The sequence below is a fragment of the Gymnoscopelus braueri genome (assembly GCF_963280865.1).
Source record: "Gymnoscopelus braueri genome assembly, chromosome: 24".
Classification (NCBI taxonomy): domain Eukaryota; kingdom Metazoa; phylum Chordata; class Actinopteri; order Myctophiformes; family Myctophidae; genus Gymnoscopelus; species Gymnoscopelus braueri.
In genome coordinates, this window is record NC_137626.1 from 10,273,219 (window position 1) to 10,288,837 (window position 15,619).

The following is a 15,619-nucleotide window of genomic DNA, read 5'->3' on the forward strand; positions in this document are numbered from 1 at the left end:
GAACCCCAGCGTCCCAATATTGGGGCAAACGTTCTGCAAAAAATACCTGAGCTATAAGCTCACAAATGTGTTTTCGGCGAAGAGCTTCGTGTAGAGGGAAATACTAGTAGTCCTAGTATAGAGCCTTGGGGGACTCCGGTCAACTAAGTATACAGGTATACATGGATTACATGGAAAATTTTATCTCACGACTGAGGCCAACAGCGTGAAGGGAGCCACCCACACACACACTAGGGCTGTGTTTCATAAATAAGCAAAATATGTAGAATAATTATGTTTTGGTGGCCATACAGCCAGCCAGTTGAAGAAAATGCAGATTGAGGTTTTAACCTTTGCTTTTCTGAAATAAACCAGATCATTAGGGTTTTCTGGAAGATTGACCACTTCAAATAGTCTTTAATCTTAAAATAACTAATAATCGAAAATAGGTTATCTACAAGCTTACAACGTGTGGCAGACGCGTTGCAAGCTTGTAGCTGGCCTATTTTCGGTGAGTGACATATGACAGTCATGGCGACTGAGAACTTTAATCCATGTACATAGGTTTTAAGTGTTTTAAACAGCGCATTCTTCAGCTAGAGTCATAACGTCATTACCCGCTCTCTCTTTTGTGTCCTCTGCTTTTTGTTCTTCTCTCCCGGTTTTTGACCCGTTGCTCCGCTGGTCTGCGCTCTGCGGCGGCTCTGTGCTGGCCTCTGTCAGCTCCTTTGTGACCGCAGACAGGGGACCTTTGGAGGAGGAGGCTTCAGAGGACTGAGCGGACCCGTCTGACGCTGCCTTCTTCTCTGAGGAGCTGGAGAGAGCAGGACACCAAGGAGTAAATACACAGTAAAGTAATAGCTTTTGTTTTGTTTTCACATCACACAGACAAGAGGTACGGCAAGGACAGCAGAATGAATGCAAAAAAACAACAGCAACAACATTCAAACAATCTTGAATAAGGTAATCATACATTATAAAGGTCCCCCTGCATAAATGAAGGATAAATATAAAATCACCTGGTCTTTAAAAAGGATCCCTGGCCAATAAGCCAAATACATTATAATTATAATTCTATAACTAAAATATAATTTTTTAAAACATCTTAAATATTGTATTTATTTTAGAAAGTTCATCTTTCACTCAATAGGGGCAATGGACGTCCAGTTGATGATGTCATTTGTCCATGTGTGGTATAGCCCTATGGAATTTATGGAATGCATGTGCAAAAAGGACAAAAAGTTCAAAATATTGATTTGATGTTCATATTAGACCGGTTAGACCACACATGGACAAATGACATCATCAAAATTAATATTTAAGGTGTTTTACATTTTAGTTATAATTGGACAATTATAATGTATTAAGGCATATTTAACCAGGGATCCTTTTACTACTTTGTACAGGGATCAATATGTCTGTCTTGGTTGTCTGTCTGTCCATTCACGTTGTCTGTCTGTCTGTCTGTCTGTCTGTCTGTCTGTCTCATATTTGGTAAAACTCATATTTGTTTTTAATGTAACACAACTGAAGGTTTTGTTGTGCATTCATTGTAATCTTCTCTGAGAAGTTACCTTGCGGTGCTGTTGACGTCTAGGAGAGGGAGTGGTTTCCATCCTCCTGCCGTTTTCAGTGCCTCAGCAGCAGTGGAGTCAGAGTGAGGAGGCGGAGACATTCGCTCCTCTTTGACCACGGAGGGAGAGGAGGCGACACGCTCCTCTTTGACTCCGACCACGTCAGCCTGTAAAAACGACAGAACATGTAAATATATTATTTTCAAAGTACCGCTAGACCAGGGGTCTTTAACGTTTTCCAGGCCAAGGACCCCTTAGCTGAGAGCGATGAAGCAGGGACCCCCACAACATATACAATTGTGTTGTAGATTAAACTTTTTCATAGATTCCATAGATAGCTTCATAGACTTGTTTGACAGCACTGTCATCAGTGTGGTGTAAATTAATGGTTTTGTTTATTTCAGACATTTAACCACTTAAACCTTAGGCTCTGTACTTGATCCGCTCCTTTTCCCTCTACAACAAACCACTTTGCTAAAAATAGCAGATCTACAAGCTCACAACGCCTTGCAGAGGCGTAGATCTGCTATTTTTGGCTAATGTTCTCCTCAGAATAGGGATGCTAGGGTTCAAGTGGTTAATGTAGAAAAAATAAACAAATCCTTTCACACAAATAATTGGCGGCCCCCCTGTAGTAACTCTGAGGACCCCCTCGGGGCCCCGGACCCCCTGTTGAAGACCCCTGTGGCTAGACCATTAGACTCTCTCAGCAACATGCAACTGAGTCCACCCAATGCATACAGAGAATGCAAATCATAAAAATCTTCTACAAGTCACCTCCCGTGCTGCCTATTTTGTCCAGCAGGTGTCGCCTGGTCTTTCTCTGTGCCTGTCATCGCCTCTACTAATTATAAGTAGCAGCACCAATTCCAATGAAATGCAGAGTGAGTAGACGGAAATTGTGCCATCTTATAATGGCCATTAGTGAGACTTATCAATTTAGTCAAGTATATATATTTAAAAAAAATCTATCTGAAATGTTCATGTCAATTTGTGAATACATATTGAAAAATTAATTGATAGAATAATCACAAATAAAAGAATCAACAGCTGCAGCCCAAGAGTAAACACTGCACCCGTTATACCTGTGTCTCCATCTCTGTCTGAGAGTCTGCACTTTGCTCCCTGTCTCACCAATTTCTGTCTCACTCAACATTTGTGTTTTCTGCTTCTTCTTTTTTTAAACCGCTGTACTGAAATTGTTGCAGAAGATGTAATAATATCAGCATAACGGAGGAAACCACAGGACCACGGAGGAACAACGAGGACCTAAGCTCTCGTCATCATTTGTTTAGAAGACAAAATGCAACGAGAGCTTGAGTGAAAGAAAAGTAACAAGAAGGTATATTGTAGAGAAAGAGGGAACTGGGCTATGAATCTAAATAAATGCAGTCGTCACCACTGTTTCCCCTGAAGTTAGAGGAAACGAAAGCTTGAGTACGTAGAACTACTGTATATCTAGAGTGAGTTCCTGGTAGCTCCGATTCTTGCTGGTTATTGTTTTTTCTTGTGCAATCGAAAAGGACCCTGAGTTACACACCGAAATGTGATTTACTGTAAGTGCATTGTTACACCCTTATGACGACACAAGTGCGTGAACAAATAAATATATCTTTAAAGCTAGAAAGGCCCTACGTCCTCCCTGTGGGGAATCCTCACTGGCAGGTGAGTCAGTAGGATACAACACAGACATGTGTGTGGGGAGGAATCACCAGGCATAACGACTATATTGGGCAGAAAAAGGGGTAAAAAGCTCACACAAAAAAATAAAAAATAAAACTAGCGTTAGAAAAAGGGATGGAGAAAACGACGGCACATACGGTAGATTTGTTGGCAGGCCGGTCCTTATTGGAGCCAGAGCCTCTGTCTCTGGATGGGGAGCGTCTACGGCGAGATGGGGACTGGGTTTTGGATCGAGACCGCCTCCGCCCGGGAGACCTGGACCGACTTCTTCTGGATCTCCTGGCCGACCGCGACCTGCTGGGGAGATAAAGAGTGAAATGGTTAACACACATTTATGTGGTTTCTATGAACTCTCTCCAATCCCAAAAATGGAATTTGGACATTTATTATGCTTAATAATTCACACCAGCAGTAGCACTTTGCTTCTGCGTTCTAAGAAAGTGGCGAGGTTCGACGCGTTGTTTATGGCGAGGAAAAATAATCGCCACTCTCCCCACGGCACAAGTTGAGGAAAGTTCAACTTTGCCGCTGCCGCTGTGTGGCGAGATAGAGCGGTAGCCAACCATAAGGCACGCTGTGCCTCTGTAGGCGTGGACTAGATGTTGTCAAAGAATTCTGAGATATATGAACATTTAAATGAACTCTCTCTCTAAAGTCGTGTAAGAATTGGGTGAGAGATATACAGTAAGAAGGGTATTTACTGCTTGTCGTGACCAGCACAGCTGTACAGATTAGATCTCGTCTGAAGACCTGGTCTGTCTGTCGTGTAGGCCTATATGTTTTTTTCCCTTTTTGAGCGGTGCAACCGCTCCTATAAGAGGGTTTAGGACCCATCCGTGGTGAAAGTTTTTCTTTCCGTCGTGAAAATGTGTCTTTCGCTGTGACGCCATGCTGTGGAAAACACGCCCATAGGCTAAGCTTTGCAGGACGTGCTGTGATTGGCTAGCGAGACACATGATGAAATTAACTTCAAACTTCGCAGACGCGCTGTGATTGGCTAGCGAGACGCATGATGAAATTAATAATAATGTAAAAAATGTAAGCACGTCACTTCGCAGGACGTGCTGTGATTGGCTACCAAGATGCATGATGAAATTAATAACTCATAAATAGCACCGCTCACTTCACACTGGGTGTGATTTTTTCTTTTCTCCTGCACTGTAACTGTATCTATAAATATTGACTTATTTTGTTTTATGCATCCTAATGTCATTTCATAATTGTGTTTCCTTTGATTGATGTTCTGTGTAATTGAATACACATTGAATTGCCTTGTTGTTGAAAAAATTGCCATGGCTATATAAGCTGCGATCACATATTGTTCTGGCAGTCAGACAGACAGGGAGTTCCATTGCAACATGTAAGTTTGACTGAGTACTTAAATCTCTCCTACTTTAAAATCTGAGTTGTTGTCTCCGTCTCATTTTGTGTCCTTATGACTTCTGAGTACCCCACAATACAGATTGCTTTGACAATGTACACAATTGACACCGCTTGAGATGGACAAAAACTGACTATCGTTGAAGTAGTGAATACTACTTTTAAAACTAGCCGTTGTACTGTAGATGTGAAATTAATGTATAGATCGTTAACAAAGAAGCTGCCAGAGACTAGCATTGATTGTCTGTACTTCTCCATACTTGTGAGCTCTCATGCCGGGCACAGCTGCTCGCTTTGAGCCGCCCGGAGCAGCAGAGCTCTCGCTGGACCACAACTCATTTATTTACGAGGGTGTCACGCACACACCCGGGACACACCTAATACGGGCCACACCTAATAAGCCAGATTCTAGACTGACCGGCCGCTGCTGGTGTGAATTAGAGTTGTTGCGATATCGGAACAGCTGCCGATAATGCCTAAAATGGTGGTATCTGCGAGTATGCCAGTCTATGCCATTCCGATACCACGTAATTTCTCACATATTTCATTTACAGTAATATTTTGAATGCTTCAGTTGATGTTGCACACTACTGTTTTATACTCTTACTGTACTATTTACATTACACTTTTTACTAACTTGTAGCTGCACTTTAACAATTATTAATGGACTTTGTATTTATTCCTAGATCCGTGGAACTTCTCAAACAGACCATTTACAACCCCCTCGAGGAACCCTGAGAGTCCCTCGACCCAACTTTGAGAACCACTGTCTTAGATCCTTTTTTTTTTCTCACACTGGTATCGGATAGGTACTCTGTATTGAACGATACGCAAGTTATGGTTATTGGAATAGTTATCAGGAAGGAAGAAAGTGAATTCAGCTTTGGTTTCACGGTGGTTTCTCGCACCTGGATCTGGATCTGGACACAGTTCGGGACCGCCTGCGGTGCCGCGACCTGGAACGGGAGCGAGTCCTGGACCTGCGGCGCCGCGACTGTGACCGGGAGCGGTGGCCTCTCCTCGCCGAGCGGGAATGGGACCGCGAGCGGGAACGAGAGCGGTGCCTCGCCCGGCCGTCCCTCTCGCCGCCTCCTCCTCCCTTCTTGGAGCCGTCCTGTTCAGGGACAATGACAACATGTCCATTACTCTCATATAAGATAGGGCTGTCTTTCATTTTGTTTCTCTCTCAATCTGTCTTTTTTCTTTCTTTCTTTAACCCATTAAGACCTGATCCGATTCTACAAATACCTTCTAAAACTGTTTTCATGTCAAGGATCAAAATTATATATATTTGATTTTTGAATAGCCAAAGAATAGAATATGACTAAAATCTAAAATGACACAGATGCTTTCCCGGTTTTAATGGGTTCAATTAAAATTATTATTATTAGTAGGGGGTTAGGGTTAGAGGGGTAAATAAATGCAACACAGGACTTCTCCTGCAATCAAACCAATAATGCTTCAGTCATGTGGCTGACACACTATCCTGTCAGAACACTAACCTGTTTTGACCCAATAAATACCCCACCCACAACACACACACACACTCTTGAACTTTCTGTTCCCGGTCTTGTTAAAGCATAGCGAGTACTGCTTATGTTGTACACAACGGCAGGTTGTTACTGTCACTAACCAATGACTTCCTGCCTGTTTTCAGGGTCATAGTTTAGTAACTTGTAACACTGATCTCTATGAACTTAAGTCATGGTCTTCCGGTCTATACATCGTTTTCTGTGTGGCTCTGCATTAGGCTAGCCATCTGTAAGTGTGTGTGTGTGTGTGTGTCCAGAGCAGAGCACGTGAGCGGAGCGGAGAGGGTGGAAATGCGGCTCGGCGCTCCAGGGGGCTGGTTTCACGCTCGCTATTCGCTCACGTTGACTCCCCCCGCGCTCCAATCCCCGTCGCCCCGTCGCTCACGTTGATTTGCGCACCTCTCGCTCCATGCTCCGCTCAAACCGGGTCGCTCAACAGTAAAAAAAAAGAAAAGACAAAGAAAGTAGAAATTCTAATGAAATCTCGGTGCGCTGTGCACTGCTAGATGTCTGTGTGTCTCTGAGTCCGTGCGACCGGGCAATGGGCATGCTCAAACATTCGGTGCGTGGCCCCCGCCGGGGGCGGCTTGGAGCGGCAGGCGGTCCTCACTCCGAGTAGCGCTCCAACCTTTTTATAAACCAGCTCCGCGCTCACGTCAAAATCGCGTCGCTCCACTCCTCGCTCCGCTCACATGCTCTGGTCCAGAGCTAATCTGGTATTTTCACTACTTCTTAAACGTTTTTTATTTTATTCATGAAATACTTCAGAATTGTTGTGGAATTGTTTTTAATTTATGAAAAGTATTTTTTTTGTATAAACCTTTTTAAATCTTTTGAATAACTTATGTCACAGCCTGGTCACATGAATTCCAAGATCCATGTGATTCTCATTTATTGTGTACCTGTTTAGGGATGATGTCAGGCAGGGCCTCTCGGTGCCGCGCTGACGAGCCTCCCTCCTTGTGTTTCGACCCCGACTCGGAGTCAGAGTCCGACGAGCTCTTCTCCGCGTCTTTCCTCCTCTTCTTTTTCTTCTTCTTTGCCGAGGCGTGCCCCTTGTGTCGCTTGGACTTGTCATCTTGATCTGGGGGAGAAAAAAAAAACAGCCTTTTATTTTCACTTTGTTGTTTTTTCAATGCCTTCCTTGGCAGATGAACACATTTTTCAGTGAACTCTGAAGGTGTAACTCTTAAGCCTGAGCCCACTGCACAACCACAAACCAATTCCCAGTACAGAGGATTTGTAGGGTTTATTTTTGTTGACGCATGTGTGCTTCTGTTCTGTCACTAAGTCTTTCTTCCTCTTTATCAGTGCTTCCTATTTCTGGAGAAGGAAGGGAGGTCTGCACTCTGTTTCACTGTTTATCTGACCTGATGAAAGACCTGCATGGGTTGAAACGTCACACTTTTTCTAAGACATTTTCTACTAGGGACTGAGAAACAGTGTGCTGACTTCCCTTACTTCTGCAGTGTAAATAGTGTTGTTCAGAAGCTGCAGTATAACCTCAATACACACTGTGCTTGTCCTGAGCCATATCACTTTTGTTGATTCCCCTGCCTTCCTGACACTTCCAGTCCACTGTATGCTAGCTAGAAATAAAGACATTAAGTCAAATGAAGGAGAAAGAGAGAAGAGCATGGGGGGGGGGGGGAGAGAGAGAGAGAGAGAGAGAGAGACAGAGACAGAGAGATACAGTGAAGGCCTCCTTACCTTGTTCCTCATTCACTTGCCCTGGCACGGCCACGCTGTAAAGCAAAGGAAACCACAAGCCATCAGTCGGGTTTGGCACGTCACTCTGAGAAACATCTAGCCTCATCATAAAACTACTGCAAAAGCCTGCAGCCTCAAAGTGTGCCGTGTTTCTATCAAGAAAGAAAGGGAGATGAACACCACTGTGGCTTTAGGATGTGTGGCCTTTTCTAAGGGACAAGTTTTTGTAATATATTTTTATTGTAATGCATCTTGTGCTATAACAGTGAAACAACATTAGAGTCGACTTACTAATCGAAAACACTGAGAGGGCATTAGGTGTGTCTGTGTCTGTCTCTGTCTGTCTGTCTGTCTGTCTGTCTGTCTGTCTGTCTGTCTGTCTGTCTGTCTGTCTGTCTGTCTGTGTGTTCAAACTGGTTACTTCCTGTTTATGAGGCACGTTCTCAAACCACCAAAACACTGCCACTGGTGATTAAAAACATACATATTCATAGACGTGCTGAAAGGCCCGTGTTTGGGGGAAATCCAAATAGCTGTTGCTTTCCTATAACCTACAGTAGCACCAAGGTTTCACATGCACGGTTGTCATTCAACAGGACGCCAACCCGCAGTGAACTAGTAATGCACGGTTGGATATTTCACGTTGTGCAGCTTACATTGTTTTTTGTTTTTTTATGTAATGCTGTGCAATGTCTGAGGGATGCAAAATATGTGTGATCTTGCCGTATGTTCAAGTCGAGAACCGAGACAGCCCAACTGGGGAGAAAAGCATAAACGAGGTGGGGCAACTGCATGTTGTGGTGTGGGCACCGGTGTGTGGTGCGTGTGCGTGTGCGTGTGTGTGTGACTGTGAGAGAGAGACGAGCTAATGGCTGCAACTGCTATTCCTGCATCCTCTTCTACACTAAAGTTTAAATGTAATATCAAACATCCAGCAGTGTAATGGCCATTTACTGAACACTAGGTAAGTACTAGCCTATATTTTGATTGTAACAGAAACATTCGTAAAACAATAAATAAATAAATGATACTCATTAAATCGATTATGAAATTTGAAAAAAATTGAAGACTGCCATGAATATTTGGAAATTGAAATTAAAATCCCTAATTAAAAGCATAACGTGTCTTTATACAAGACACTTTATAATTGACTAAGTATGACAGTTATAATGTGCTGTTCCGCTGAGCTTACAATGTATTATGACCACTGACCATAAACCTGGTTATAAGTTATGCTTAGCTATAATCATTAAAGATTTGTGTATGGGACAATTTGACTAAATCGATGAGACCAGAACCAAGCGTGCGTGCACCTCCAAAATGATCCCCCTATTTTTTCTTTATGTGTTTAGTTTGGTATAATCCAGTGGAGTGTTCTACCGTGTTACGCTATATACGTAGTGTGACCTGCAGAACATTTTCGTAGCCAAGCGTAGCCATCCAAAAAAACTTCTGAGAAAGCGTAGGAGGAGGGGCTGGGGTAGGCCTGTCACAATTATTACATAATCGCCTAATCACAATTATTTTTGCATAATCGTTTCCAAATTGAAAAAGGTTCCTACATTTTCTAACATTTTCCAAAAATTGCAGAAATAGCAGATCAACAAGCTTACAACACATCACTTTGTGACGTGTTGTAAGCTTGTAGATCAGCTGATCAGCTTGTAGATCAGCTATTTCTGCACAAAAGTACACAATTAAATCGTTAATTGTGATCATTTGTGTGACAATTAATCGTCAACTTAAATTTGTAATCGTGACAGCCCTAGGCTGGGGGGCAGCAAGAATTCAAGTTTTTTCCTGATTTCATAATGTGGCGTCTGTGTGACTATTGTCTTGAGGTGATAATGACCGCTGGCCGTTTTGAAGTTTTGAAGTAATTCACACATTAACTACTTAACAAAAGAGCGGTTATTTCATTCGGCGACCTCGCACACGCGTGCACGTGCCGTGGAGGGAAGAATTATAGTATGCCCTCTGAAAAAGCCTAGAACACACCACTGGTATAATCGTTTCATTTATTTTGGTAAAATAATCGCTTCGTATAATAATCGTTTGGCACAGTATGTGTCCATCTTTTATTCAAACTTGTGGCACGAGTAGCGAGACAGAACTAAACGGGATGTTTTTTTCTAAACAGGATCACGCGGCTCAAGTTTTAGAATGAATACCACGGACGGAGGAAAGCCTGGTGTGACGCGAGGTTTACATCTCACCTGGACTGATGCTTGGCCCCTCCCCCGTCCGACTCCGCCCCAGACTCTGTGCTGCTCTCCTCCTCGTCCTCCTCTTCGTCCCCGGTCCCCTTCTTCCTCTTTTTCTTCTTCTTCCTCTTCTTGCTTTTGTGTTTCTTGTGCTTCTTGTGTTTTTGCTGTGGCTCGCCGGCTGCCCCTCCTCCCTGGGCGTGTGGCTCAGCGCTGGCTCTCTGCGCTACCTCCCCATCGTCTCCTCTGGGCTCGGGGTCTTCAGCGGGGCTGAAGGGGAGAGAAAACACAAGAATGTATTAATTAATTCACTTATTTACCTTTGTTTTCTATCTTATAGAACATGGGTCATCAACATGGTGCCCGGGTCCCATAGGGGGTCCTCAGCATTACAACAGGGGGGACGCCAAATCTTTGTGTGATAGGAACGTTTTTTTACACTGACCACTTGAACCCTCGCATCCCTATTCTGAGGGCATCATTAGCCGAAAATAGCAGATCTACAAGCACACAGCGCCTCGCAGCCTCGCGCTGCGAGGCGTTGTGTGCTTGTAGATCTGCTATTTTCTCCAAAGAGGTTTGGAGTAGAGGGAAAAAAAGAGAAGACAAAGTACAGAGTGTCTGAAAATACACATTAACATGAATCCAACACTTTCATAGAAAAGATAATGTGTAAACAAACAAACACCGATGACAGTGCTGTCAAACAAGTCTATGAAGCTATCTATGAAATTAAATCTATGAAAAAGTTTAATCTGCAAAACGATTTTATACAATATATAGTGGGGGGGGTCCCTGCTTCATTTCTCTCTCAGCTAAGGGGACTTTGGCCTGAAAAACGTTGAAGACATAGAAGCTGGGACTAGTGTCAACATTGAACAATACAATAACCAATGGTAAACACTACAGGACATTGGTTTGGGTTGGGTATATGTTTGACTATATTCTAAAAGAAAAAAAGCTGAATTACATAACAGTGTGTCAGTTGCCAATAGACACTGCATGCCCAGATCACTCAAATTCCTTTTCTGTCATTTATCAAACTTTATATGAGGAGCCGGCGAGGAGAAATATTGTCTTTCAATCTGGTTTCTGGCTTTTTAAACAACTGTCCACTGTCCATGTTCATTAATGTCATCATCATGTCTAGACCTCCAGAACCACATACACAGATCTACAAAGTAAAATCCTGTGTCCATTAATTTAAAAGCTGCAATCCGGAACTTATTTAACCAATCTGTAAGGCAGAGTATGTTATTACAATATAACTACATCTGCAGTGGTTGGAAGTGGTTTCCCTACTCTTCCATTGATAACTTTAGAGCCTGGTGTCGAGTAGAACGCCTATGTGCAGTGCTACCTGTACAGTACTGCCTGAAGCTAGGTAGGGATGGGACGATATGAAAATTACACGTCACAATTAATGTGGCAAAAAGAATTGCGATTAACAATATTCAAAATATGCTTAAACCTTAAAATGCCACTTTTGTTAACCACTTGAAAGCCAGGATCCCTATTCTGGGGGGAAACGATAAACTATAATCTCCACGATACGATTATTGTGAGCATTTTTGTATCATGATAAATGATAATAACGGTTAATAAAACATCAACTGATACACAAACGTGCCTCTTATATGAGCGGTAGATTAGTTTGGTCTAACGTGCAGGATATCGGGCCTGTTCGAATCCAGGGTAGTAGGACACAGGGTCATACCCATGTTCCCCGGACCTATGTTCCCCCACTAAGGTTATGGTTAGGGTTAGGTTTAGGTTAGGTCCTATATTCCCCGCTCTCCTAGGAAAGCGGGGAACATAGAACCTGGGGAACATAGAACCTGGGGAACATAGGTACGGTCCCGTAGGACACAAAACGTATGGATTGCAGCACAGGCGTAATATCAATATGTAACTTTTCCCTGTGTTGTTTACGTAGCAAAACAATAAATACACTGTTTGCCAATCATTTCCCTGTATACAGTTATCATCAGCCACTGGAGTAGTGTGGTGGTGTTTACCTACAGCTACACTGTAGAAACACATTGCCCTCTGGCTGTATTTTCACCGTTTGTTTTGATAGACAGGGATGTTTTTGGTCTCCCAAAACAAACAGTGAAATCACCAAAAACACAGCTCGGGCAGTGTGTTTCTGTAGGTAAACACCACGTCACCACCACACTACTCACTTCTGGTATATAGAGGGAAATGATTGGTGAAAAATGTATTTATTGTTTTGCTATGCAAACACAGAACAAAGTTACCTACTATGCCTTTAAATAGACGTAAAAATTCAACCTTGGTTCTTGGTTCCATTTGTACACGCTCGGGGGTTAAAGTAACACTCAGTGTTTGGAGCATTTTGTTCGAAATAATGCAGTTCACTTCAGTAGCTACGCGGGGGGGGGGGTCATTATTGTGCAGTGTATTTATTGGACCAGTTTTGGTTTTATGATGCCTAAAACATTGGTTCTCAAAGTGGGGTCCTTGGAAGGATACCTAAATGTGTTAATATAGCGTCACAATCGTTTTAACCACTTTTGCCATATTTAATACTTTGGCTATTCAAAAATAGCAGATCTACAAGCTCATGATGAGCTTGTAGATCTGCTATTTTTGAAAAATCGTGCAAATTGTGCAAATCTTGGAATATAGAGTATTTTCTATTTAAGCGAACATTTTAACTCAAATCTTTGCTCTTACTTTTGCTACTTTAAGTATATTTTGATGCCAATGCTTCTGTACTTTTACTCAAGTATATTTTGAATTCCGGACTTTTACTTGTAACAGAGTATTTCTACAATGCAGTATTGATACTTTTACTTAAGTAACAAATGAGTACTTGTTCCACCACTGCAGAGCAACCCTACACATAGCAGCTCTGATCATTGTTAGCATCGTTAGCACGTCGGCTAACGTTGCATAAAGACGTCTATGGACGCATCGTTTCACGCACTAAAATGCTTAAGTAAAGTTATGAACTAGCACACATTTAAAGGGTTTAATGTTCCGTCAACGCACCCGTTATCTCCGTGCTGGTCCTCAATCTCTCTTATTTTATTCAGAATGAAATCCTGGAAGATTTGCTCTATGTTGGCCGCCATGTTCTGTGTGTCACCAAGGATACAGACCCGGGTAGCAACACATGCCGTGCGTGTTTGGTTCCGTGCTGACTCTGGTTCCTAGCTAGGAAGAATTCCTTTGACCAGATCTGTAATGCATTGGTTCTCAAAGTGGGGTCCGGGGACCCCCAGGGGTCCTTGAGGGAGTTCCAGGGGGTCCCCAGCTAAATGATAGATTAGGACAGAGTTACATTAACATGGATTTTACAATATAAATTGGGGTCCGTCCAAGAGATAGAAATGCCATTAAATAATAATAATAATAATAATAATAAACTTTATTTGTATAGCACCTTTCATGACATGAAATGCAGCTCAAAGTGCTTTACAGAGCAAGAATACAATTACAGTTAGAACCAATTTAACAATAAAGCAAACAAAAATAAAATAAAAAATTTTAAAAATAAAAGCAAAGGCATAAAACAACATTAAAATAGGCAATACAGTGAGGAATTAAAAATCAACCAAAGAATCAGCTAAAAGCAAGAGTGAAGAAATAGGTCTTGAGCTGTGCTTTAAAGTATCGACAGAGGCTGCCTGTCTTAAGTGTAATGGGAGTTTATTCCACACTGTCGGTCCGTAAAAGCAGAATGCTGCTTCACCGTATTTTTTATAGGGGGGGGGGGGGGGGGGGTCCGTAGCCCTAATGCATGTCAAACTGGGGGTCCTTGAAATTAAAATGGTTGAGAATCACTGCTAGAGCCGTAAAAACCTTCTCTTATGGGGGTCCCTGGCATATCTTTTCAAATGGTGGTCCGCGGGCTAATAAGTGTCAATTTGGGGGTCCTTGACATGAAAAAGTTTTTAGAACCACTGCTGTAGGGGTCGCAGTCTGGCCAAAAAGTGTATTTCAGACGTGAGGTGGGGGGCTCAGAGTGTTCCCACTAAGGAAAGTAGGCTTTCAACATCTTAAAACAGTCTTTGTTTTGGTGAGTAGCGTGAGTAGTATAGATGGGTTTCCCGTTTGTAAACATTGAGGATGATGCGCGCGCAGTGGAGGGAAGAGCCTGTAGAGGGCGCTATTACCCGCAGCATCTCTGGCCACTGTACATTGATAAAATAAATGGTCTTCACCGGGTTTAATGAAAGTAGATTAAATGATGCAGTTTGTAATATCTTCTTTACTCAATGAAAATGATTTGTCGGAAGTTGGATCTGTCTGTATATAATAGCAGCATTATGCCTATTCTGCCTATAATAGCAGCATTATGCCTATCTAAATCCCGAAAATAACAATAGAGTGAATGGCACTTCCGGGTCGTTCTACCTCCCGCATGCGCAGAATGCACACTCTGCTCTGTGATGACGTCGCGCGGAAACCCATCTATTAGTAGTCCTATGTGTTATGGAGAACTCCTGGACCAGAGAGCTAGGTCTCGCGTGGCCAGACTGTTGCCTCCCACAATTTTCATGGAATAGTTGTCTGGCTACGCGAGACTAGGTTCCTAGTAGTTAGTTACAGTCATCTATGGTTATTGGTTACAGAAGGTTCCTACGTCCTCCTAGTAGCGTTGCCAGGTTTTGCGAGAGAAACAAGCAACCAGGTCCCCTATGAAAACAAGCCCAAAAGAAAGCGACTGTGGCACTTTAAACATAATACATTGGCCATTTGAAATAGCCGATCTACAAGCGTGTAGATCTGCTATTTTCAACAACAAGCCCAAATAAGCAAATACACTTTTAACAAGCCCAAATAAGCAACTACACTTTAGAAACAAGCCCAAATAAGCAACTGCACTTTAGAAACAAGCCCAAATAATCAACTGCACTTTAGAAACAAGCCCAAATAATCACGTTCACTTAAGAAACAAGCCAAAAAAACAACCTGCAACTACCAATATTTACAAGCAACTCTACAGAAAAACAAGCCCAAAGTGGCGTATAATAAGCGGACATGGTAACACTGCCTTATAGTAGTTTCCTGTTCCTAGTCAGGATGTGGGTTTATATTGTGTTGGTGACTCACAGCCAGCTGCCAGACAAAATTATGTGTTACTTGACGTGGCACTAACTTCATGTAGAAAAAAAACGTATTCTAACATAATTTAGATCAAATGCTGTAACTTAATTATTGCTGTATTCTCAACATATTTTAGATTTTGAATTATTTCAAGCAATTTTGAGACACTGAGCCTACCTGGCTAGTTGGTTTTGTATGGTCTGAGGAAACTTTTCTCTCAAACCACAAAGGAGATGGGTGAGAACTGGCAGCCCAAATCCAGCTGATTTCTTAGATTAGAGTCGGATTGGTTTTATGCTGCCTTGGCCTGAACAAGGCCAAGGCATGTGATTCGAATCTGATTTGCAAAAATTAGTTTCCATGTGTTTTGTGTTGTTCAGACTTGATAAAACAAACCTGATTCCAATCTGGATAGGCCAAAAATCTGCAGGCCGGTAACATTATACTCACTCACTTTTTGTCTGGCCACATAGTTTAC

General features: G+C 42.4%; 1 protein-coding gene across 3 annotated transcripts in view; it reads right to left on the minus strand.

Moving 5' to 3' along the window:
- Window positions 1-13,175, minus strand: part of sonb (SON DNA and RNA binding protein b) — a 37,516-nt gene extending 24,341 nt beyond the window's left edge. For 2 of the 3 annotated variants that reach the window (XM_080422739.1, XM_080422741.1), the window contains exons 1-8: window positions 13,081-13,175; window positions 10,075-10,332; window positions 7,859-7,893; window positions 7,051-7,232; window positions 5,525-5,730; window positions 3,374-3,533; window positions 1,554-1,720; window positions 597-793 (exon numbers count right to left, since the gene is read on the minus strand). In XM_080422739.1, the coding sequence (XP_080278865.1) occupies window positions 597-793; window positions 1,554-1,720; window positions 3,374-3,533; window positions 5,525-5,730; window positions 7,051-7,232; window positions 7,859-7,893; window positions 10,075-10,332; window positions 13,081-13,163 (1,288 nt within the window). In that variant the 5' untranslated portion in view covers window positions 13,164-13,175. The remainder of the gene's footprint in view (window positions 1-596; window positions 794-1,553; window positions 1,721-3,373; window positions 3,534-5,524; window positions 5,731-7,050; window positions 7,233-7,858; window positions 7,894-10,074; window positions 10,333-13,080) is intronic. The other variant, XM_080422740.1, reaches the window with a different exon arrangement.
- Between the last annotated feature and the right edge of the window lie 2,444 nt (window positions 13,176-15,619).